Source organism: Bos mutus, chromosome 20 (genome assembly GCF_027580195.1).
Source record: "Bos mutus isolate GX-2022 chromosome 20, NWIPB_WYAK_1.1, whole genome shotgun sequence".
NCBI classification, from domain to species: Eukaryota; Metazoa; Chordata; class Mammalia; order Artiodactyla; family Bovidae; genus Bos; species Bos mutus.
In genome coordinates, this window is record NC_091636.1 from 63362596 (window position 1) to 63389140 (window position 26545).

Sequence of the window (26545 nt, forward strand, 5' to 3'; positions counted from 1 at the left end):
ATTTAAAACAGAAGACTCTGCACAGATTTCTGTTAATTAAATTAAATAGCTATGTTGAGGATCAATTCAGAGATGTATGTATGAAACTCAACAAAAACCCATGCAAAACCAGAAGCATAAAGTTGCCATATCCCCAACAAGGTTAATCTGGAGCTTCACAGAGGAACCAGGCAATGCTGTAGAAATGCCTGGATCCATCCACTCTACACAGCCAAGAGTACAGGGGAAACGCACTGCACGCATGCCATTGTTATTTTGCTTTTTCCCACATTTCATGTCCAGTGTTTCCAGGAGCATACACTGTTGTTGATTTTTTTTCCTTTAAATCCAATGTCTTTCACTTGAAAAAATGGTTCCTATGATGAAGCAGTCATAAATACAGTCCAGCAGGTACATAATAAGATGATAATTCTTTAGCTGTGTTATGGCAGGTTTTTTTTTTTCTTTTTCTATCAACTTAGAAAATACAAAATTACTTACAGATGTAACCTTTATTTGTAGATCTTGGGTAAGGATTGCCTCTGTCTAAAACTCCTTCTTGGAAATCGCTAAATGTCTTTTATACCTCTATCACTAATTTTATTTTTAATATGAAAATTTTCAGCGCCAATCTCAGACTGTACAACTCTTGTCCATTTGGGCTGTAAACTTCTTATAATTAAGTTTGCTTTTTAGTTGCGTATTTATATGCAGACTCTTATACCTGGTTTAAAACAGGCATATTTGTTAAGTATTCTGTTTTAGGTAGAAAAAAATGATGCCGATTTTTTTTTAAATGCAGACTTTTCTCCACTCCAGTATTCTTGCCTGGAGAAGTCCATGGACAAGCCTAGTGGGCTACAGTCCTTGGGGTCACAAAGAGCTGGACACGACTGACTAACTTTCACTTTTTTTCCAAAATGAGGGATGTTGGCTGTTCTGTTGGTCATGAATCTAACTTTAATGAAATTTTCCTTTGCTTGAAGATATTGACATGAGTGGATGCAGTTTGCATATTTTGACCTCTTCAATCACAAAAACAAAACAGATGTAAATGTGGCCCCACTTTTAACATGCTTTTGCATAATGCAGAATAGCTCGCTTGAACACGCGTGTGCATGTTTGTGTTTCATTAAAACTCTGTATTTGAGAGAGAACTTGCCTTAGGACATGTGACCACTGACTTTTGATTGAATTATAGGAAATTGGGGAAATGGCAGTTGGAAAATTTACATTCCAGAGAGGTATCAGCCAAGAGCATTTTGGAAAGATACCATGTAGCTTGATTTTCCTTGAGATGCCACAACCTTGGAGTCAGTGAGCTTGTGCACAGATGTTTTGCAAATACTCCCAACTCTTGTTATCTGTTATACTTCTCTGCTTAACATTTGTTGTTGATGTTGGCCTCCAAAAGAAAATATTGGCAAGTAACTTATTTCAAATGCGTTGTGAACAGTTTTTGTTCATTTGTTTCTTTTAAATTCATTTTATTGAATTATGGATTCATAATGTGTTAATTTCTGCTATACAGCAGAGTGATGCAGTTATATGCATATATATTCTTTTTCATATTCTTTTCCATTATGGTTTATCACAGAATATTGAATATGATTCCCTGGGCTAATCAGTCAGACTTTGTTGTTTATACATCCTAGAGGTAACAGTGAATATTCATTACAAGGACTGATGCTGAAGCTGAAGCTGAAGCTCCAATACTTTGGCCCCCTGATGCGAAGAGCTGACTCATTGGGAAAGACGCTGATGCTGGGAAAGACTGACGGCAGGAGGCAACAGAGGCAGAGATGGTTGGATGGCATTATCGACTCAATGGACTTGAGTTTGAGCAAACTCTGGGAGATGGTGAAGGACAGGGAATCCTGGTGTGCATGGGGTCACAAAGAGTCAGATAGGAATTAGTGACTGAACAGCAACAATAGGTAACAGTTTATCCATTCTATAGGTAACAGTTTGCATCTGTTAATCTCACATTCCCTGTCTATCCCTCCCCTACCCACCCCCCCTTTGACAACTACAAGGCTGTTCTCTGTCTATGAGTCTGTTTCTACGAACAGTTTTTTGAGTAGATATATTAACTGTTGTTCCAGACATTGCTAATGATGTACATGAATAAATGCATCACACAGTAGGGGCCCAGGAAGTACTTGTTCAATGGACAAATCAATAAGTGCAATGTCAAAGATCTGAGTGTGCAAGATGCTTGGTTGTGCTTTGTAGTTCAGTTGCTAAATCATTTCCTAGTCTTTTCGACCTTGCGGACTGCAACATGCCACGCTCCTCTGTTCTACACTGTCTCCTGGAATTTGCTCAAATTCATGTTCATTGAGTCGGTGATGCTTTCCAACCATCTCATCCTCTGCACCCAACTTCTTCTTTTGCTTTCAATCTTTCCCAGTATCAGGTATTTTCAAATGAGTCAGTTCTTTTCATCAGGTGGCCAAAGTATTGGAGCTTCAGCTTCAGCATCATCCTTCCAATGAATATTCAAGGTTGATTTCCTTTAAAATTGACAATTTGATCTTGTAATCCAAGGGACTCTCAAGAGTCTTCTTCAGCATCACAATTCAAAAGCATCAATTCTTTTGAATTCATCAAGCCTTCATCATGGGTCAACTCTCACATCCATACATGGCTACTGGAAAAACCACAGCTTTGACTATATGGACCTTTGTTGACAAAGTGATATCTCTGCTTTTCACTATGATATCTAGCTTTGTCATAGCTTTTCTTCCAAGGGCCAAGGATCTTTTAAATTTCATGGCTACAGTCACCATCTGAAGTGATTCTGGAGCCCAAGAGAATAAAATCTGTCACTGTGATTGGTACATCTGTTAAATGATGCTGCAGACTTAAGTAAGCTTTCAGTTGACACTGCTTTGGTCAAGTCCATTTTTGATGATGACCCTCAGAATTAAAGAGGTGATTCTAGCTCTCTTTAGCAATGAGAAATTGTGGACCTCACAACAAGCTCAGTATCTGAACCACAAGATAAAAATGTTTTAAGTCAGAGTCTGGAGTGAGCAGTTGGAGAAGGGGTTCCCAGAGGAGAAAAGATGGAGAGGAGGGCCTTCAAGAATGGATTATTGCTGATGCTGCTCCCTCCCTCTACGTGAGTGGATGGCCTTGCTAGGACTGAATTGGTTTTGAGGTCCGAATGTCCGCATAGATGTCACTGGGCACAGATCGTTAGTATAGATTCTTCCTACACGATGCTGCCAGTCTCTAGCAAAAAAAAAAAAAAAAAAAAGGGCAGAGAGATCAAAAGAAATTGAGGTCTTCATTTTAGCAGGACCCTACTCTGCACAGAAGGTGTCATTCCTCACTTCTGGGTCCTCAGTAGTAGTGATTATGGAGACCTAGCGAAGGTAGGTGGCCTCTCTTTCTGACTGGGACCTCCATATAACCTTATAGATTATGTAGTTCTGGCCTCTTCGCATCACACTTGAACCCCCTTGAAATGGTGAGGAATAAAGCAGGTCGTCTCTAGTAGATCTGATAGATTATTTGGGTTGGGGAGGCCACAAAATAAGCTTCATAAATCAGTTTTAAAAGTGGTTGGAAGCTAAAATGTGCTCCTCTGGTAGCTCATCTGGTAAAGAATCCACCTGCAATGCAGGAGACCCCAGTTCAATTCCTGGGTCAGGAAGATCCCCCTGGAGAAGGGATAGGCTACCTACTCCAGGATTCTTGGGTTTCCCTGATGTCTCAGACAGTAAAGAATCCACCTGCAATGTGGAAGACCTGGGTTTGATCCCTGAATTGGGAAGATTCCCTGGAGGAGGGCATGGCAACCCACTCCAGTATTCTTGCCTGGAGAATAGCCGTGGACAGAGGAGACTGGCAGGCTCCATAGGGTCACAGAGTCTGGCAAGACTGAGTGACTAAGCACAACACAGCACAGAAACTAAAGTGAGGTCTGAATATCTGTTCCTGGCAAACTGGGTCAACAAATGAGATTTGACCTGCGTAAATTAACTGCTCATATAATTAAGATCATGTTTTTCTCTCATGTGTTGTGTTATTCTCTGCTCCTCCCCTGTGCCTTGACACTGTGTATCCATGATCATATTTATGCTCTCTTTCTCCATTTAAGAGCAAAGCATGATGCATTGTGAATATCTCTGAGGACAATTACTTCTGGAGTATGTTTGATCCTTATCCCGTTTTTTATAACCAAAATTGCTTTATTCATTACTGCATGAATTCTTAGGAGGAAGTAAATCTTGTAAATCACTGTGTTGTCATAACTAGAAAAAAAAATGGGACACCTAAACCTAACAAAAACCCAACTCCCAATTGCATAATTGTGAGCATTACCCAAATCTCCTCTAACAGTAGAATCTATGATTATCTAAAATGTGTTTCATGTCAGGCAGGAAGAGGAAATTTTAAAAATTGGTATTATCAATTTAACTTTAATAAGACAACATTCAGACTGGTGGGTAATTGAAGAAGGATAGTATTTCATAAAATGAAAATTCTCTATCCACATTTATTATGTATGTAGGGAGTCTCAAATGTACACGGATAAATATTAATGACTACAGAAAATTATAATGAAATGTTGGCTTTGGGTTTCCATTTCTAATGCATTATCTTTGCAATTTATATTGGACCAATTGTACTCTAGGAATGGCTGAGGAGCCCTGAGTACCATTGTTGAATTTTCTTTTTTTTTTTTTTTTCACATTTTGAGAAAAGATTGCAAATCCCTGTGTCTATACTTTGCAGCTCACATTAGTGGGCTACAGGTACATATATGTGGGGTTTCCACATCTCTCCCTAGAAACATGGTCCGTAGGCATGCCTTGGGAGATCATAGGTACCGTGTCCTATGCACCAATGTTCCACCCATCAATGGTGGTGGTGGTTTAGTCGCTAAGTCATGTCCGACTCTTGTGACCCCATGGACTATAGCCCGATAGGCTCTTCTCTCCAGGCAAGAATACTGGAGTAGGTTGCCACTTCCTTCTCCAAGGGATCTTTCCGACCCAGGAATCAAACCTGGGTCTCCTGCATTGCAGGTAGATTCTTTACTGACTGACCCATGAAGGAAGCCCTACCAGTGTCCCACCATTATCTATCCCATGAAGGTTTCATCAGCCATAACTAGGTAAAATACACCCACAGCATCCACTCTTCTAGAATACATCTGAATATTTCCCTGAACAAGTTACGGAGAATTGCACTTCTTTTCTGGGATTCTGCTTTCTCTTTCTTGATAAAATTCTTTTCTGGGATTCTTCTCTCTCCTTCTTGATAAAATAAGAAGTTGGTGAAAAATAGCACTAATATCTTTTGCAGATCTGATGTGACGTGGTTCTGTTTTAAGTTTATTGTATTGAATCCAGACAATCAAGTTAATGTTTTTCTCACTTCCTCCGTGTCACAGATCTCATCCTTCATCCCTCATTTGTACCACAAATATTCACAAAAGATGGATGCTGGTCAATGGTAAGTAGAAGGAATAACACTCTCTGCCAGAGGAAAAACGTTACAAGGATGACATAATACTAAAGTTTGGCTAGCAACTCCTTTCTATGTAATACACCACATTAACAAATTGAAAAATAAAAGCCATATGATTATCTCAATAGATGCAGAGAAAGCCTTTGACAAAATTCAACATCCATTTATGATAAAAGCTCTCCAGAAAGCAGGAATAGAAGGAACATACCTCAACATTATAAAGGCTATATATGACAAATCCACAGCAAACATTATCCTCAATGGTGAAAAATTGAAAGCATTTCCCTTAAAGTCAGGAACAAGACAAGGGTGCCCACTTTCACCACTACTATTCAACATAGTTTTGGAAGTTTTGGCCACAGCAATAAGAGCAGAAAAAGAAATAAAAGGAATCCAGATTGGAAAAGAAAAAGTAAAACTCTCACTGTTTGCAGATGACATGATCCTCTACATAGAAAACCCTAAAGACTCCACCAGAAAATTACTAGAGCTAATCAATGAATATAGTAAAGTTGCAGGATATAAAATAAATGCACAGAAATCCCTTGCATTCCTATACACTAATAATGAGAAAATAGAAAGAGAAATTAAGGAAACAATCCCATTCACCACCATTGCAATGAAAAGAATAAAATACTTAGGAATATATCTACCTAAAGAAATTAAAGACCTATATGTAGAAAACTATAAAACACTGGTGAAAGAAATAAAAAAGGACACTAATAGATGGAGAAATATACCATGTTCATGGATCGGAAGAATCAATATAGTGAAAATGAGTATACTACCCAAAGCAATCTATAGATTCAGTGCAATCCCTATCAAGCTATCAACGGTATTTTTCACAGAGCTAGAACAAATAATTTCACAGTTTGTACGGAAATACAAAACACCTCGAATAGCCAAAGCAATCTTGAGAAAGAAGAATGGAACTGGAGGAATCAACCTGCCTGACTTCAGGCTCTACTACAAAGTCGCAGTCATCAAGACAGTATGGTACTGGCACAAAGACAGAAATATAGATCAATGGAACAAAATAGAAAGCCCAGAGATAAACCCATACACCTATGGACACCTTATCTTTGACAAAGGAGGCAAGAATATACAATGGATTAAAGACAATCTCTTTAACAAGTGGTGCTGGGAAAACCGGTCAACCACTTGTAAAAGAATGAAACTAGAACACTTTCTAACACTATATACAAAAATAAACTCAATATGGATTAAAGATCTAAACATAAGACCAGAAACTATAAAACTCTTAGAGGAGAAACACTCTCTGACATAAATCACAGCAGGATCCTCTATGACCCACCTCCCAGAATACCAGAAATAAAAGCAAAAATAGACAAATGGGATCTAATTAAAATTAAAAGCTTCTGCACAACAAAAGAAACTATAAGAAAGGTGAAAAGACAGCCTTAAGAATGGGAGAAAATAATAGCAAATGAAGCAACCGACAAACAACTAATCTCAAAAATATACAAGCAACTCCTGCAGCTCAATTCCAGAAAAATAAATGACCCAATCAAAAAATGGGCCAAAGAACTAAATAGACATTTCTCCAAAGAAGACATACAGATGGATAACAAGCACATGAAAAGATGCTCAACATCACTCATTATCAGAGAAATGCAAATCAAAACCACAATGAGGTACCATTTCACGCCAGTCAGAATGGCTGCGATCCAAAAGTCTACAAACAATAAATGCTGGAGAGGGTGTGGAGAAAAGGGAACCCTCTTACATTGTTGGTGGGAATGCAAATGAGTACAGCCACTATGGAGAACAGTGTGGAGTTTCCTTAAAAAACTGGAAATAGACCTGCCATAAGACCCAGCAATCCCACTGCTGGGCATACACACTGAGGAAACCAGAATTGAAAGAGGCATATGTATCCCAATGTTCATCACAGCACTGTTTATAATAGCAAGGACATGGAAGCAACCTAGATGTCCATCAGCAGATGAATGGATAAGAAAGCTGTGGTACCTATACACAATGGAGTATTACTCAGCCATTAAAAAGAATACATTTGAATCAGTTCTAATGAGGTGGATGAAACTGGAGCCTATTATACAGAGTGAAGTAAGCAGAAAAAAAAAAAAAACACCAATACAGTATACTAATGCATATATATAGAATTTAGAAAGATGGTAATGATAACCCTGTATGCGAGACAGCAAAAGAGACACAGATGTATAGAACAGTCTTTTGGACTCTGTGGGAGAGGGAGAGGGTGGGATGATTCGGGAGAATGGCATTGAAACATGTATAATATCATATAATAAATGAATCTACAGTTCAAGTTCAATGCAGGATACAGGATGCTTGGGGCTGGTGCACTCAGATGACCCAGAGTGATGGTATGGGGAGGGAGGTGGGAGGAGGGTTCAGGATTGGGAACGCATGTTCACCCATGGCAGATTCATGTTGATGTATGGCAAAACCAATACAATATTGTAAAGTAAAAAAAAATAAATAAATAAAGCTGAGACGGTTCATTTTTTTTCCCCCATTGTTCTCTCGGCAGATGTTTTTAGAGTATCACTGCATATATCCACACATATATGTCTCTTTTTGGATGCTGGGGGTTGGATAAGAGTCCCCAAACCACATGAGGTGGGAGACCATGAAACCTGCTCCCAGTTACCAGGGAAATAAAGCAAGAAACAACCATCTTGGTCTTCTGTAAGTTGATAAAATTATATCTGCAGAATCCTGTTTGGAGAGGGAGAAGGAGAAACAAGCTTTCATGTGTGAAAACCCGGAATGCCCTTTCCTACCATCTCATTGTAATTCCTAAGTAAAATCCTTTCTTTGTGGGGCAGGAAAAAGAGTCCCAGGTACGAGGTTAAAAGGGAACCATTCAAGATGGTACCAGGGCAGAAATGATGCTATGGGTTTTGAGACCACACATCCACTATCTTCATCCTTGTGTCCAGTCTGATGAATGCAACCAACATATATGTCAAAGCATATTATAAAGTCCACTGAACATCCTTTAGACAAACTATAGCCATTTGGCATACAGTGCCACTGGCAGTCTATACAGCATGGAGTGAATAAAACTTCTAATGTCCATATGCTAACCTCAAGCTTTGCAAACTCTTCCTATATGTGTTTTGTGTGTGTGTACTCAGTAGTATCTGACTCTTTGTGACCCCGTGGACTGTAGCCCGCCAGGCTCTTCTGTCTGTGGGATTTCCCAGGCAAGAATACTGGGGTGGGTTGCCATTTCCTACTTCAGAGGATTTTCCTGACCCAGGGATCAAACCTGTGTCTCCTGCATTGGCAGGTAGATTCTTTACCACCGAGCCACTAGAAACTCTTCCTATAATACAGAAAAACTCTGAGCTGTTTAAGTGAATTTGTGATGAGAAGAAAGCATTAAATGTATAGGGAAACCCCAGAAAAGAATACCATAACTTTTCTAAACAAATTTCCTATGAACATATTTGAAGAAACTGTGAATCTAGTTGAATACAGCACTCAACTCTAATTTAGAGATCACAGGTTTGGGCTCTAGGAGTATCACTGAATGACTAGCTATAGGAAAGTCACTTCTCTGGCTCCAATTCCTAAATGTAAAAAATGAAAAGCACATTTCTTCTTTTCTATATAGCCCGCAGCTATTATATTATAGTACACCCAGTGTGCGAAAAAACCTAGCTCAAGCTTGCTTCAGCAAAATCTGGAAATGTAAAGGTTCATTTAAATATCAAAGCCAATGGTATGTAAGGGCTGACTCTGGGTGCTGACAAGTTCTGAGCACTGGTCTTGCTCTCTCTTCTCTGAGCACTGATGTTGTTGCATAGAATCCGTTCTCAGGCAGGTTCAGGTCCCCCTTCATGGTGGCAAGATGGCTGCCAGCAGCTTCTGACAAGCATCCCATCTCTGATGGAAAAGCTCATTTTGCCCAGCCTGCTATACAAAAAATTCTGGGATTATTTCTGACTTGGTGAATTTGGACCTTATACTCATCCCTGAACAGATCTCCACTGTTCAGATGTGTGGTTACGTTAACTGTTACACTTGGTCAAATGTTTCTTCCTCGGTTCAGAAATGAGGACAGCCCAAAACAAGAGACACAAACAAGGATGGAGTGTGTGTGTCTGTGGGGCGGCGGGAGTAGGAGGGGGGCGGGGGTTAGTGATTCTTCCAAAGAAAGTCAGGGTAAAGAGGAGGGAATGAATACCAGAAAGGCCAGAAATGGCAGTTGTTCAACCTTCAAGCCTAAACCACTGAAAGACATTTTCACTGTGACAAGCTTTAACATGGGAGGTAGTGATGGTGAATGTTTAAAGACAGACACAGGTAGCAGTTAATATCAGATCTTGGTCCATATTTGGAAATCCTACTTTTAAACGACACGTCTTTGGGCAATTTCCAATCCTCTGTGTACGTCAATTTAATACTCTGTAAAGTGGAGATAATATTGATTTCACACAGTTGTCAAGAAGGCAAATTGATACCATGTCTGTCAATTGTTAAGCATTTTAAGTGCTAAATAACTGGTAAGGATTGTGCCCTTTCCCAAAAGCCTCTGGCCTCAAATTCTTTCATTGTGAATGCTTTCCATTCCCCAAGAAACACATAACTCCCATACAATTTAAAGCACTCTGGTGCATAGAAAATAAGAGAAGCTTAACAACTTTTTGATAAATCTAGCATAACATGGATAATCAAATTGATCAAATATAGCACTAGAAAAATCTCCAGACCAATCTTCTTTGTGAATAAAAGAGTGATACTTCTAAATTAAACAACACATAGAATCAGCCCTATATAATGAGATTAGGCTCTCCCATGACTGACAGGGTCAATTTCAAAGATGCAAGTGTTAACTCATGTACTTTGTTCCTATCATGCTTATTTCCCCAGAGAGACGGCATTGGAAAGGACAGTTGGGATGATGTGAGTGCACAAAATAGTTTCTTATCTACAGTGCTCAGACACTCCACTTGCCAACCTCTTTACTACATAATCTTGTCCAACCTCATGGACACTCAAGTAAATTCCAAGTGCATATTTCTAGCCCTTGTGGTTCCCCTCAAACCCCAAATTTATCAGTAACTGTTTAGTAACATTTCTTCCTGGAGCAGGCACCTCTGACCAAAAATAGAGCTCTTTTAACTTTCCTCCAATCTTTTCTTGAAAAATGGCACCATCGCTCACCAGTGGGGTGTGTCAACCACTCTGAAAGTGTTCTTAATTTCTCTCTTTCCCTCACTCCCCCTGCCAAAGCCATCTGAAATTCCTGCTGAGGTTTCAAATCACTAAAGTAATGTCAAAGGACATTTCTTTCCACCTTCTTCCACCAAGCTGATTTGGGGAACAGCATCCCTTGCCTAGGGCTTCCCAGATGGTGTTAGTGGTGAAGAACCTGCCTGCCAATGCAGGAGATGTAAGAGACAAAGGTTTGATCGATCCCTGGATCAGGAAGATCCCCTGGAGGAGGGCATGGCAATCTACATGGTGATACATGGCAACTCCAGCATTCTTGTCTGGAGAATCCCACAGACAGAGAATGTTGCAGTCCATAGGGTTGCAAAGAGTCAGACATGACTGAAGTGACTTAGCACTCACACATGCATCCCTTTTCTAATGGACCTCAACAGCCTTCAGACTGGTCTTTCTGCTCCTACTCTAGCTCTTTCCTGACCCACAAGGCTGTCTTCCAGAGTAAAATCTTTTCTTTTTTTTTTTTTCAAGCAGTCAGCATAAATATTTTCGAACGTAGATCTCATTATGAGAAAACCCTTCCCTCCCTGCCAGAACACATTTTGTTGTTGTTGTTCAGTTGCTCAGTCATGTCTGACTCTTTGTGACCCCATGGACTGCAGCATGCCAGGCTTCCCTGTCCTTCTCTGTCTTGCAGAGTTTGCTTGAATTTGGTCATGCTATCTAACCATCTCATCTTCTGCCTACTGCTTCTCCTTTTGCCTTCAGTTTCTGCCTGCATCAGAATCCTTTCCAATGAGTATGCTCTTCACATCAGGTGGCCAAAGTACTGGAGCTTCAGCATCAGTCCTTCTAATGAATATTCAGGGGTTGATTTCCTTTAGGATCAACTGATTGATCTCCTTGCTGTCCAAGGGACTCTCAAGAATCTTCTCCAGAACCAGAATTCAAAAGCATCAATTCTCCTCTGACCATGGGATTTCCCAGGAAAGAATACGGAGTGGGTTGCCATTTCCTTCTCCAGGGGATCTTTCCAACTCAGGGATCAAACCTACATCTCCTGCATTGGCAGGCAGATTCTTTACCACTGAGCCCCCAGGGAAACGCCCACAAACACATAAACTCACATAAACTTTGAACTGGTTTCCCATCACAGTGAGGATGTAACCTAGTCCTTACCATGACCTGAAGCTCTCTCTGACTGGGCCATGCCTGCTCCTCTGTTCTCTCCTTGGGCCCTTTGCTTTGCTCATGTTGTTCCAGGCATGGCAAAGTTTAGATCTTTGTTTTTCCTGAAATACTTCAAGCTCTTTCTTTGATTCAAGGAGGCACTGCTTTCTCCTGCCCTCTCCCCTGGGATGTTCATCTCCTCAGTGTCCATAGATTTCATCTCCTTCAGTTCTCTTTGCAGTTATCACCTCCTCCTGGAGGAGTCTACCTTTCCTGACCACTCTCCCTAAAAGTGCACCTATGTTAACAGAAAGTACTTATTTCTTTAATTGCTCAATTCTCATCTTCCCCACTAAAATGTAATGTCCAAGATGGCAGAGACTTTGTCTGTCTTGCTCATTGCAACACACTTCATGCTTAGACTAGTACTTAGTTCATGATACACAATACGTGTGGAGACACATAGAGAGAAAGGAGGAGAGAGGAAGGGAGAAGGGGGGTGAGAGGCAAGAAAGGATTTGAAATTCCCCAGCTCGGTTCAGAGCTGAAGACAAAACTGTGAGAACCAACTCAAGTGATGTAAGTGCCTCCCCTTTCTCATTGTAACTAACAAGGGATACTTGCTTGTAAAGCACTTTGAGTTCTTACATGTAAGACTTAAATTCAATGCATTACATGACTCCATTATTCTATTTGGTACAATGAGAGTAAATTTCACAACACTGAGAAGAGTGAGGAAAAGCACAGAAATATATTACCAGGATAAATAGAACAAAGAAAGGACAAGCATTGGGGAGTGACCTGAATATTAAAGATGAAAATTTTAGTTGAAAAGATCAACTGCAAATTCAAGTAGAAAGAAGCAAATGAATGGACTGAAAGAATTATTAGTCTGAAAGGGTCTGGAGGTTTTCAACCAAAATGTGAATTTTAGATTGAATAAATTCCACTTGGGCTTGGAATAAATTCCAAGGGCTGAATTATTCTACAGGGAAGATTCAGAAAGGATATCTGCCTTGGTTTTCCCAGAGTCTGTATTTTTCTTATTTGAACAATCTTATTAAATATACAATAATGTTGCTACAGATGCACCTTCCTTAAAGCAGGGATTGGTCCCCAGGAATTGTTCGCTTGGTAATGAAGTGGGAAGATCCACTTGGGAAAGGTATTAAAACTATGGCTCACTTTCACGATGGCGCTAATCCCAAAATAAATGTCCGTGGTCTGTTGAAAAGCAGAAAGATGATCATCACAGCCTCCTACCTGGTGAGAAGCTTGCCAATGTCAATCTAACAGCATGTGAAAAAAAAAATCACACTTTGTTTGGAGGGACTGAGTGATTTGAATATAAATAAGCAACCCTTTCCGCCTGTCAGTTACCTCAAGAATATTTAGTATTGTCTCTTTTAATGACTGCTCATTACCAATGAGTGCCAGTGAGCAGATTTAATCAGGGTAATGTGGGGTAATCATTATGTGAATTTCTCCATATAGGATTTGTTCTATCTGTTCCTAGCCATTTGTCCATGTAAAACTGTCACCATTCTGAGCTGATGACTGACAGGTGAGGCCAGGCTTGTTCGTTTGTCATCTCAGAGTCAGAAATTCTCCGATGTGTCCTTCTCACTAAAACAAATGGCTTCAAAGACACAAAGCAGTTCTATATTCAGAACCGTTTTCCTCTATTTGGCTTGTTGTGTGGCTCATTAAAATACTTAGCTCACCCTCACTTAACATAAGAGCGCGATCAACATCCATGGTTATCTTGATGGATGTGGTGGAGTCTAAGGTCGGGGGAGATGCTGGACCAGGCAACCCTGGAGGTCTTCCCATCAGTACTGAGATGCAGTCACCTCCAGGGCTGAATGAGTATCAGTTTCTCCACAGCCACAGGAAGGCTGGGTGCCCAGGGCAGACGTCTCTTATTCTGCCATCCTTCGATGGAATCCAGTTCACGTCCCAAGCGAGTTGATGTGCCTTCAACAGTTTTGTGTTTGTTCACTGAAGAGACTGGTGGTGGCAATTATTGAATGAAAAAATAATGTAGCTTAAGCCTCATGAATTTTTATTTTTTACTCCATGGGATTCCAGCACCAGAAGACCTGTTCTACATGAAATAAAGTTTTCTATGAAGAATTACTGCTGCTCCCCAAGCTAGTTCTCACAAAAGTCATCATAGAATATTTGAGACCCAAATACCTCCTCCAGATACTTGAATTCAAAAGACAAACAAGCATGTTAATAAGTAGAATAGGGCAAAGTTATTTCCTTAAAGGCTTTGGTGTTCCAGGCATTATCTCTGCTAGTTCAAGTGCCATGTAGGAAAAACTATATTGTGATTCTAGACTCAGTACAGAATTTTTTTCTCTCTTTAATGTTACCATGACTTTTTTGTGATACTGAAGTGTGCAGACCATGCTGAAAGGCTCAGGAGGTCAATGTCATGGCTAAACTGGGGCGACAAGGAAGAGGCATGAGCTGGCTTTTCCTCTGACCTGCTGCCTTTAGGAACAGAGAGCTGGAAAATGAAAGCTCTCTTTCTGTGATTTTGTAATATTTTTTCCACTTTCCTTTGCTATGAAAACCCTCTGTAATGGAGTTTGGTTCTTGATGCGAGGAGTAGACTCATTGGAGAAAATCCTGATACTGTGAAAGATTGCAAGCAAGAGCAGAAGGGCTCAGCAGAGGATGGGATGGTTGGATAACATCACTGAGTCAATGGACATGAGTTTGAGCAAATTTCGGGAGATAATGAAGGACAGGGAAGCCTGGCATGCTACAGTCCATGGGGTTGCAGAGAGTCGGACACAACTTAGTGACTGAAAGACAACTATCTAAAAAGATTTTACTTTGGTGTTTGCATGCTCAGTCGTATCTGACTCTTTGCAACCCCATGGACTGTAGCCCACCAGACTCCGCTGTCCATGGGATTTCCCAGGCAAAAATACTGGAGTGGGTAGCCATTTCCTCCTCCAGGGGAAAGTACCATCTGCCAAACAGGGAAAAGGCAAATGCATTCTGGGGATGAGAAGAAAATCCAGACATGCCCTCCCTAGAGCAGAGTCTGCAGGATCCAGGCAAGGACCCAATATTTGCAGGCAGTGACAGGCACAATGATGGAGGTTTGATAGAGAAACCATGGCAGCCGTAGTCTCTTGTTTCACAGGTGGATGCCCTCCCGTTTTCACTTTTCCAGCCTGCAGAATGTGAAATCGGAAAGTTTTTTTTTTTTTTTTCTCTTTCCACATAGGAGAGAAGAAGGCTTACTCTCATCGTCATGCTTGAATCTGGATCAGTTTTGATAGGGCCCACTCGTGAACTTCCGTGGTGGCTCAGATGATAATGAATCTGCCTGAAGTACAGGAGACGCAGATTTGAGTCCTCAGTGGGGAAGATCATCTGGAGAAGGGAATGGCTACCCATTCCAATATTCTTGCCTGGAGAATTCCATGGACAGAGGAGTCTGGTGGGCTACAGTCCATAGGGTTGCAAAGAGTCAGACATGACTGAGTGACTTTCACTTTCTTTCACTTCACTCATGAACTGCCTCCCTCGACACCTCATTGAAGATGCTCCTGGCTGTTTCCTACATTGCACTGAAGTTGTGACACAAAGAACAAAGTAGAGATACTGTGTGTCTACATGACGCAGTTCAGTTCAGTTGCTCAGTCTTCCATGGCTTCCCTGTCCATCACCAACTCCCGGAGTTTACTCAAACTCATGTCCACTGAGTCAGTGATGCCATCCAACCATCCCATCCTCTGTCATCCCCTTCTCCTTTTGTCTTCAATCTTTCCAAGCATCAGGGGTTTTCCAATGAGTTAGTTCTTCACATCAGGTGGCCAAAGTATTGGAGCTTCAGTTTCAGCATCAGTCCTTCCATGAATATTCAGGACTGTTTCCTTTAGGATGGACTGGTTGGTTCTCCTTGCAGTCCAAGGGACTCTCAGGGTCTTATCCAACACCAAAGTTCAAAAGCATCAATTCTTCGGCACTCAGCTTTCTTTATAGTCCAACTCTCACATCCATACATGACCCTGGAAAAACTATAGCCTTGACTAGACGAACCTTTGTTGACAAGGTAATGTCTCTGCTTTTTAATATGCTGTGTAGGTTGGTCAGAACTTTCCTTCCAAGCAGTAAGCATCTTTTAATTTCATGGGTGCAATCACCATCTGCAGTCATTTTGGAGCCCAAGAAAATAAAGTCTCTCATGGTTTCCATTGTTTCCCCATCTATTTGCCATGAAGTGATGGGACCAGATGCCATGATCTTAGTTTTCTGAATGTTGAGTTTTAAGCCAACTTTTTTTTAAAATATAAATTTATTTATTTTAATTGGAGGCAAATTACATTACAATATTGTATTGGTTTTGCCATACATCAACATGAATCCACCACAGGTATACAAGTGTTCCCCCTCCTGAACCATCCTCCCTCCTCCCTCCCCATACCATCCCTCTGAGTCATCCCAGTGCACCAGCCCCAAGCATCCAGTATCATGCATCAAACCTGGACTGGCGATTCATGTCACATATGTTATTATACATGTTTCAATGCCATTCTCCCAAATCATCCCACCCTCGCCCTCTCCCACAGAGTCCAAAAGACTGTTCTATACATCTGTGTCTCTTTTGCTGTCTCGCATACAGGGTTATCGTTACCATCTTTCTAAATTCCATATATATGCGTTAGTATACTGTATTGGTGTTTTTTTTTTTTTTCTGGCTTACTTCACTCTGTATAATAGGCTCCAGTTTCATCCACCTCATTAGAACTGATTCAAATGTATTCTTTTTAATGGCTGAGTAATACTCCATTGTGTAAATGTACCACAGCTTTCTTATCCATTCATCTGCTGATGGACATCTAGGTTGCTTCCATGTCCTTCCATGTCCAGTGCCGTGATGAACATTGGGGTACACATGTCTCTTTCAATTCTGGTTTCCTCGGTGTGTATGCCCAGCAGTGGGATTGCTGTGTCACAAGGCAGTTCTATTTCCAGTTTTTTAAGGAATCTCCACACTGTTCTCCATAGTGGCTGTACTTGTTTGCATTCCCACCAACAGTGTAAGAGGGTTCCCTTTTCTCCACACCCTCTCCAGCATTTGTTGCTTGTAGACTTTTGGATAGCAGGCATTCTGACCGGTGTGAAATGGTACCTCATTGTGGTTTTGATTTGCATTTCTCTGATAATGAGTGATGTTGAGCATCTTTTCATATGTTTGTTAGCCATCTGTATGTCTTCTTTGGAGAAATGTCTATTTAATTCTTTGGCCCATTTTTTGATTGGGTCATTTATTTTTCTGGAATTGAGCTGCAGGAGTTGCTTACATATTTTTGAGATTAGTTGTTTGTCAGTTGCTTCAATTGCTATTATTTTCTCTACATAGAAAACCCTAAAGACTCCACCAGAAAATTACTAGAGCTAATCAATGAGTATAGTAAAGTTGCAGGATATAAAATCAACACACAGAAATCCCTTGCATTCTTATACACTAATAATGAGAAAATAGAAAGAGAAATTAAGGAAACAATTCCATTCACCATTGCAATGAGAAGAATAAAATATTTAGGAATATATCTACTTAAAGAAACTAAAGACCTATATATATAAAATTATACAACCCTGGTGAAAGAAATCAAAGAGGACACTAATAGATGGAGAAATATACCATGTTCATGGATTGGAAAAATCAATATAGTGAAAATGAGTATACTAGCCAAAGCAAACTATAGATTCAGTACAATCCCTATCAAGCTACCAATGGTATTTTTCATAGAGCTAGAACAAATAATTTCACAATTTGTATGGAAATACAAAAAACCTTGAATAGCCAAAGCAATCTTGAGAAAGAAGAATGGAACTGGAGGAATCAACCTGCCTGACTTCAGGCTCTACTTCAAAGCCACAGTCATCAAGACAGTATGGTACTGGCACAAAGACAGAAATATAGATCAATGGAACAAAATAGAAAGCCCAGAGATAAATCCACGCACCTATGGACACCTTATCTTTGACAAAGGAGGCAAGAATATACAATGGATTAAAGACAATCTCTTTAACAAGTGGTGCTGGGAAAATTGGTCAACCACTTGTAAAAGAATGAAACTAGAACACTTTCTAACACCATACACAAAAATAAACTCAAAATGGAATAAAGATCTAAATGTAAGACCAGAAACTATAAAACTACTAGAGGAGACATAGGCAAAACACTCTCTGACATAAATCATAGCAGGATCCTCATAACCCACCTCCCAGAATACTGGAAATAAAAGCAAAAATAAACAAATGGGACCTAATTAAAATTAAAAGCTTCTGCACAACAAAGGAAACTATGAGCAAGGTGAAGACAACCTTCGGAATGGGAGAAAATAATAGCAAATTAAGCCAACTTTTTCACTCTCCTCTTTCACTTTCATCAAGAGGCTCTTTAGTTCTTCTTCACTTTCTGCCATAAGGGTGGTGTCATCTGCATATCTGAGGTTATTGATATTTCTCCCAGCAATCTTGATTCCAGCTTGTGCTTCATCCAGGCCAGCGTTTCTCATAATATACTCTGCGTATAAGTTAAATAAGCAGGGTCACAATATACAGCTTTGACGTACTCCTTTCCCGATTTGGAACCAGTCTCCTGTTCTATGTCCAGTTCTAAGTGTTGCTTCTTGACCTGCATACAGATTTCTCAAAAGGCAGATCAGGTGGTCCAGTATTCCCATCTCTTTCAGAATTTTCCACAGTTTGTTGTGATCCACACAGTCAATGGCTTTGGCATAGTCAATAAAGCAGAAGTAGATGTTTTTCTGGAACTCTCTTGTTTTTTCGATGATTCAGTAGATGTTGGCAATTTGATCTCTGGTTCTTCTGCCTTTTCTAAATCCAGCTTGAAGTTCATGGTTCACATACTGTTGAAGCCTTATTTGGAGAATTTTGAGCATTACTTTGCTAGTGTGTGAGATGAGTGCAATTGTGCAGTAGTTTGAACATTCTTTAGCATTGCCTTTCTTTGGGATTCGAATGAAAACTGACCTTTTCCAGTCCTGTGGCCACTGCTGAGTTTTCCAAATTTGGAAACAGATACTGCATATTCAGAGAAGAATCATAAGATAACCTAAGTCCCTACTTTCAACGTGAAGGATTTCATATGGATTGCCTTCCACCTTTCTAAATTGTGAGCTTCACCCTAAGAGCCTTTTAGGACACTTTCAGGCAAAGTACAACCCATGTCCATAGGGACACATGCTTCAGGGGAGGCTCTGCTGGGTCCACTGTGATTAACTGCTAGGTTGGAAAAGCTTCATTCCACAAAGGCTTAATAGATCACTCTCCACTTTGTGCTCTGGTGATTAATTGCCCAAATAATGAATTTAGTTTTATGTCACATTCTACAAGGTGGCTTGCTCTGCCTTTAGTTTTCAAGTGCCTTGAGGACAGAAACTATTGTATCCACCTTTGTCCCCACAGGAGTAAGACAGTGATGTTCAGTGGAGGGATGATTTTGCCACTCAGGGAACACTCAGCAAAGTCCAGAATCATTTTTTGTTGTAGCAGCTTGGGCAGGGGGTGCCCTGCTGGTATCTGATGCTTAGAAGCTGAGAGACTTGCTACACTACCCAGGATGGCACTGCCACACCCATCAAATATCCAGCCCTGAATGTCAACAGTATCAAGGTTGAGTGCAACCGCTCACGCAGAATACATTTTAATAATTGCTCATTTACTTTTGCCAAAAATAATCCATTAGAGAGTTAAAACAACAAATCAAATCATGTGCTCTTTTATCATTACATTTCCCCTGGAACAATCAGCTCATGTCATAAAATTCTCACAGTCTTGGAAAACTAATGGAAAAAATTTTGAGCCCTTTATTATACTGAAGATGTTTGGTGACTGATGAGAATGGTGCTGAAGGATTCTCTATTACCTTCCTTTCAGCTTTTGACCTACTGTGTACACGGATGTGTAAGCCTACTTACCTTGCCGTTATAGTTTGTCATGCTCTGTGCTTTATAACATATGATTTATCTCATTACTGTTTTATATTTTAGGTGGCATTAAGTTGTTCAGTAACTGCATAATGAAGAACTGCTACTTAGGAGTCTCATGTTGCTGATTGTACTATGTCATTATACCACAAATGATTTTTTTGTTTGTTTTTAAAAAGAGTTTTCTGTAAAGAATGCCTTGCAAGTATTAAATAGAATCACACCTATAGGCATAACTAAATAATTCATGGTAGAGATGAGGATTGAGAAGCTTCCACTGCTCAGGTACTGGAGAAGACCTTCTCCAGCCCTGGAGGTGTCTGGTTCCACCATTTGTTTATGATGAAGCTGAAAGCCAAATAGACCAGGGAAATGCAAATGCCATCATTAAGAGGCAAATCATTGCTCAAGTATCTCTTTCTTATTTGACTGCCTTGGGACTAAATTGAGGAAACAGTGATAGAAACAAGTGTCCGCCACATTCCTACCTCATTTCTTTTGTTGTTAAGAGCTGTGTTCTCTAAAGGAATTTTTGTTGAAGGATAAAGAAAACTCAAATAATCCAAACTGTTTGAACATCCATAGCTACATCATTTTTTAAAGTAAGTGATTCTTTTTTTCTTCTCAGAATGCTGGAGTCTCACCTTGTTAGCCACCTTGTTTTGGCAGTGGTACACCTTCTCTTGGGGATTTTAGTAAATGGCATCATTGTGATTGTGAACAGTACTGACTTCATCAAGCAGAGAAAGTTGATCCCACTGGATCTCCTTGTTTCCTGCTTGGCGATTTCCAGGATGGGAATTCAGCTGGCCTTCTTCTACACTAACCTGGCTCTTCTTTCCTTGATCAAATTCCCTCAATTTACTGAGACGCTTGTAGTTTTCACATTTGTAAATGATTTGGGACTTTGGTTTGCCACCTGGCTCAGTGTCTACTACTGCACCAAGACTGCTACCATCGCTCACCCGCTCTCGTTCTGGTTGAAGATGAAGATCTCCAAGTTGGTTCCTTGGCTGATTCTTGTGTCCCTGCTGTATGCATGTAGTACTTCTGCTATGCATGTCAAATATAAGTGGGTATTTTACGGAGAAGACTTCCTGGGCCTTTTCTTCCCAAATGTAACAACTCACATCAAAGTAACCCCTACCTTACAGTTTGCCTTTCTGTTTGCTGAGTTTGCATTGCCATTGTTCATCTTCCTGATTTCTTCTCTGCCCTTGATATTTTCCTTGGGAAGACATGCCTGGCAGGTGAGAAACACATGGACAGGCCCCAGAAACCCTCACACACGTGCGTACATCAGGGCCTTTCTCTCCATCCTGTCCTTCTTGGCCCTCTATCTCTGCCACTACCTGATCATTGCTTTGATCTTTTTTCAAATTTTTAACCTCAGAAGCTTTCTATTTCTGTTCTGCACCTTCGTGGTTGGTTCATACCACTCCGTCCACTCTATTACTTTAATTTTAGGAAACCCGAAAATGAAACAAAATGCAAAGGCATTGCTCCTCCTCAGAAAGTGAGGTCAGTGAGAGATAACTTTGATGCAGTCAAAGAATCGGCAGTTTGGTGAATTAACAGAAGCTGCTCAGCCTCCTCAGCCAGACAAAGTTTATTCACAAATTTACGAAGCATCATCTAAAGACTATTTGTTCAACTTGAGATATTTTTGTGGACACTCTCCTTTTTCAAAAGGTTACACTGATTTTCAAAGCGAAAAATGTATTGCTGGATTACGTCAATGTCAGTATCCCTGCCAGGTGTTACCTCATTGGAGAAGCCTGGGTATGTGGTACAGAGATTTTTCTGTATTATTTCTTACACGCATGCATGCTAAGTCGTTTCAGTCATGTCCAACTCTTTGCAACCCTATGGACTATAGCCCACCAGGCTCCAATGTCCATGGGATTCTCCAGGCAAGAATACTAGAATGGGTTTCCATGCCCTCCTCCAGGGGATCTTCCCTACCCAGAAATCGAATTCACATCTCTTATGTCTCCTATATTGGCAGGCGGGTTCTTTACTGCTAGTGCCATCTGGGAGATGCTTTTAATATTTCTTATGAGTGCTTACAAATCTGCAGTTATCTCAAAATAAAAAGCTTAAAGAAAAAGGGAAGCACCTGCTGGAACTTGTGATGGCAGAAGGATGCATGAATGTCCTGAGGACCCTGTGTGTCTAACACTGGTTTTAGATGATTTATCCTGACTGAAAGCATTGATTGCTCGTTCCTTATCTATCTGGATATTATTTCTGCACTTTTTTTTAGAGTCACAGACAACAACCATATTTTCCTCATCAGATCAGAGAGTAAGCCAAGGACAGGCTGGATTTCTCTGGCCCTGTAAGTAGGTTCACCTACTCCATGCTGCCAAGAACCTAGGTGCCATGGTGACATGATAAAAAGGCAGACAGGTGCAAGAGGAAGAGGAAACAAGGGCTGAACTCTCACTTTCCATTTCACCTAATTGGACACACTGAACAGACAATAGCTTGCAAAGATATTTCATTTTGCACTTGTGTGCTCAGCTTTGGGGCCCTTTCACCTGATGGTGGCAATGTGGAACTCCTACCACACTGAATGTCTTCCCAATGAGGCAGCATCAGTAGGTGGGTGGGCTGGGGCCTTCTCCATCTGCTTGAAGTCACAGATGCGGTTTTGAACTAGCTGATGATGTCAGATGCTAAGATATATGTGTATATTCCTAAAACACCTTCAGAACCCTTTTTTTCCCCCCAGTGGAAGCAAAAGATGTTCCTTATTTTGGCCAGGTTGCAGCTTACTTGTAATGATAAAAACTGTGTTAGGTTTGGATTTGCCAGTCATCAACAACATGGATTCAAATGTTGATTTATAAACCTAAGATATATAGATCTCTTTGTACTAAACTGAGGTCTTCACTTCAGAAGATCCTTGGATGTTGGAAAGCTCTGAGGTTACTCTTGCCTACGGAGGAAGGAGCAAAGCAACAAACTTTGTCTTCTTGGAATTTCCTTTCCCCACGTCCCAGTGGGTGGGAAGGTTTATAGCTAACTGTGTATTCAGGTGGCCAGCTCTGTAAAGAGCTGTTGTGCCCTGGAGATGACAATCACTCCTTCCTTTGGAGGGGACAGTGAGGAATCACATTTTCTGGACATGTCAAGTTCAGATGCCTTCTCCTGGAAATATGGTGAGAAAAGCAGAAGAGATTTCAAATATTTGGGGGGATGGGAAATCTGTAAGTATACAAGTCTCGTGTGATTGTTTTACTCATTCAATTTCATGCAAATCTTGCTTTAATAATGCTGGTTAATGAGATGAATATGAAGGTATGATTGTATGCTTAAAAGTTACCAAGAGTTATAAAAAAAAAAAACAGATAATGCATGCTAATGTAAACTCTTCCAGAAACAGGTTCTCAGTCTACTTTCCTAGAAATGTTGCCTAGCTCTCACGTTGATGGAGATTGTGAAGGACACTAATTGCCCCATCACCGGTTGAAGCAAAACAGACTCAGTCTTTTGGTTGTTGGAGCTGCCTTTACGTGGACAAAGTGTTCTAGTCCTGCTCACATCGCATGGGATTAGCCTCTGTCATGGTATGGCATCGTCCTCTACCCAATCCCTGAGATGGGGCTGGACACGGTCACCCCAAGAGCCTTGCTGTGGGAGCACATGCCCATGGGTCAGGCCAGAGGACTGCTGACCACACAGGACAAGGCGCTGTCCACTCTTCCTCCACGTCCTGTGTTTCACCTGCTCAGTCAGTAGCAGAGGAGATGGGCAGCAAGACAGACTCTTACAATGAGGCCGGGGGCAGCAAGAGCATTCCATTCCATCTCAGAGAGAGGTCGGATGAGCACCCCCAAACCAGGAGACACATGTCGCCACATTGCCACCCATTCTCCATTCAGAGGTTGACCAGTTTGGTGCCCAAGCTTCAGGGATTCTCCATGGTTTCAGTGACCACAAGACAGTGACTCCAACCAAGAAGACTAAATCTGTGTGCTTATATCAACAGTTTTCTCAAAATACAAATGTTTTAACAATTTGGATATGAGGAAATAAACACAACAGTTCTAAAGCTCTCCCAGAGTAAGAATATCTTTTAAATCCTCAGTCACTAATTCAAATATAGTAACTGCATGTAGTTAGAATAATCCAGACCCAGAAGTGGAAGGAAGACATTAAATTTAATGTGTACTCATCTTCATTAGGGCTTCTCAGGTGGCACCAGTTGTAAAGAATCTGCCTGTTAATAAGGAGATGTAAGAGATGCGGGTTTGATCCCTGGGTTGGGAAGATCCCCTGAAGAAGGAAATAGATGGCAACCCACTCCAACATTCTTACCTGGAAAATTTCGTGAACAGAGGAATCTGGCAGGCTACAGTCCGCAGGGTGTCAAAGAGTCAGACACAGGTGACAGATTGACACACACATTTCTTCAGGCTAAGGACCACCCATTCTGCACGCTTTAGACAGTTTCAACATTATGCCCCATTGCATGCTTAAGTACAGTCATTCATGTCAAACTGTGCTGTGATTTTAGGCTTGGGAAACACGATTTCCGTAGCTTTAGGGCATGTAGACCTACATCTCTTGGGGCAAGAGGAGGGATAGGTAGACATATCCGAGAAAGAAAGAAACTAAACAGATTATCCAAACCAGCATTGGCAATCAGTGGGATAGCAGATGCTGCAGACAGATGGAGCCCATATTGGAGAAAAATCCAAATGGCGGGGGCAGGAGACCCACCTGTTTCAACAGGGTCTTGCTACGGTATGAATTTGGAATCAAGTTAGTGACTGTGTTAGTACCAACGATATCAGCAGTGCATGCGCTTAGTTGCTCAGTCACGTCCGACTCTTTGTGACCCTTTGGACTGTAATCTGCCAGGCTCCTCTGTCCATGGGATTTTTCAAGCAAGAATACTGGAATGGGCAGCCATACCCTTCTCCAGGGGATCTTCCCAACCCAGAGAGCGAACTCGCATCTCCTGCATTGCAGGTGGATTCCTTATCCTCTGAGCCACTGGGGAAGCCCCAATGTCCACGGTATATTCCTTTTAAAAGAATTATTCTTTTGCCACCTATTGATTGTCAACTGTCATCTGAAACCTTTATGCCAGGAAAAAGGTAGAGGCTGAGAAAATCGGTCCCAAAGAACTCAGAAGATTAAGCTTTAGGGGAAGAGTCAACATAAATGCAGATCTCACGCTGGCCTTTGCTTCACTGCCCTCTTACATAAGTGAGCATGTTTCTCTGTCTCCTTGTAATTAGACCACTCGATGCAACACTCCATACCTTTGTGAGAAGAAATAGCGATTGCTTTTGACATTTGGCTTCACATTTGTGACATCTGGATCTACTTAATCGCTCTGCTTGGGGGTCAGGTTGGTGATTTTATCCTGTAGTTTAAAACATTCAGATCAACACATCGTGGGTTTCCGTTTTTCTCTCTGGTGCTCTATTTATTTCTATTTTAAATGTTTATCCACAAGATCATCAGTGTAACTCAGTTTAGAATAAAATTATCTACTGAAACTTCTGAAAACATGTCGGCTTTAAAAGTGAAGACTTAGGGGTGGAAGAAACTGGAAGGTTAGGACTGACAGGATACCATTGATACTATGTATGAAATTGGTAACTGTTGAGAACTTACTGCTCGCACAGAGAACTCTACTTACTGCACTCTGGTGACCTGGATGGGAAGGAAGTCCAAAAGGGAGGGCATATGTGTATACACTGGGGATTCCCTGGTGGCTTAGAGGCTAAAGCGTCTGCCTGCAATGCAGGAGACCTGGCTTCGATCCGAGACCCAGGTTTGACCCCTGCGTCAGGAAGATCCCCTGGAGAAGGAAATGGCAACCCACTCCAGTACTCTTGCCTGGAAAATCCATGGACGGAGGAGCCTGGTGGGCTACAGTCCATGGAGTCACTAACTGAGCAACTGAGTGGACACGACTGAGTGACTTCACTTATGGCTGATTCATCCTGTTGTACAGTAGAAACTAATACAATATTGTAAAGCAATGATAGACCAATAAAAATTGCTGTAAAAAAGAAATAAAAAATAAAAGTTATGCCTGAGGATTCATTTTATTTCAATCTCAACATTCCTGAGGAAAACAACACAGTTCAACTCTTTCTCAATTGTTGAGGTTGGTGTGAATGTTCTTAAGTGTAATCTTGAGTTTTTGTTAAACAAACTCTCTCCTTTCTACAGATGTGTTTAAGTAATATAATATAAACACAGGCTAATGTGTAACTGGGCACAATTTGAATTTAGAGTATCAAAGTCCCGGTAGCTATACTGGGCTCAGCACTTGGAAAACATCTCTGAATGACCTAGATTCCAGAACCAGTGGGAACACTTCAGATTCTTCTGAAGATAAGCAGATGGAAAAGGATGGGATACAAAGTAAGTGAGCTAAGATACTGTATTACTAAATAGATGGAAGGTCCTCTGGCCATGAGTTCACTCATTTGGACAGCAAATGCTGTGCTTGTGACTGAAGATTGTGAACTTTACTTCACTTGAGGTGGAGCTAGTGGTAAAGAACCCGCCTGCCAATGCAGGAGACATAAGAGACACAGGTTCGATCCCTGGGTCTGGAAGATCTCCTGGAGAAGGAAATGGCAACCCACTCCAGTATTCTAGCCTGGAGAATCCTAGGGACTGTGAAGTCTAGTAGGCTACAGTCCATGGTGTCACAAAGAGTTGGACATGACTGAAGCAACAGCATGCACTTCACTTGAAAC

General features: G+C 41.0%; 1 protein-coding gene across 1 annotated transcript; it reads left to right on the forward strand.

Annotated features, from left to right (window-relative positions):
* The first annotated feature begins 20437 nt into the window (after window positions 1–20437).
* On the forward strand, window positions 20438–21328 carry TAS2R1 (taste 2 receptor member 1). The gene has a single exon (XM_005905947.2). The coding sequence runs from the start codon at window positions 20438–20440 to the stop codon at window positions 21326–21328; it is 891 nt and encodes a 296-aa protein (XP_005906009.2).
* The last annotated feature ends 5217 nt before the right edge of the window (window positions 21329–26545 follow it).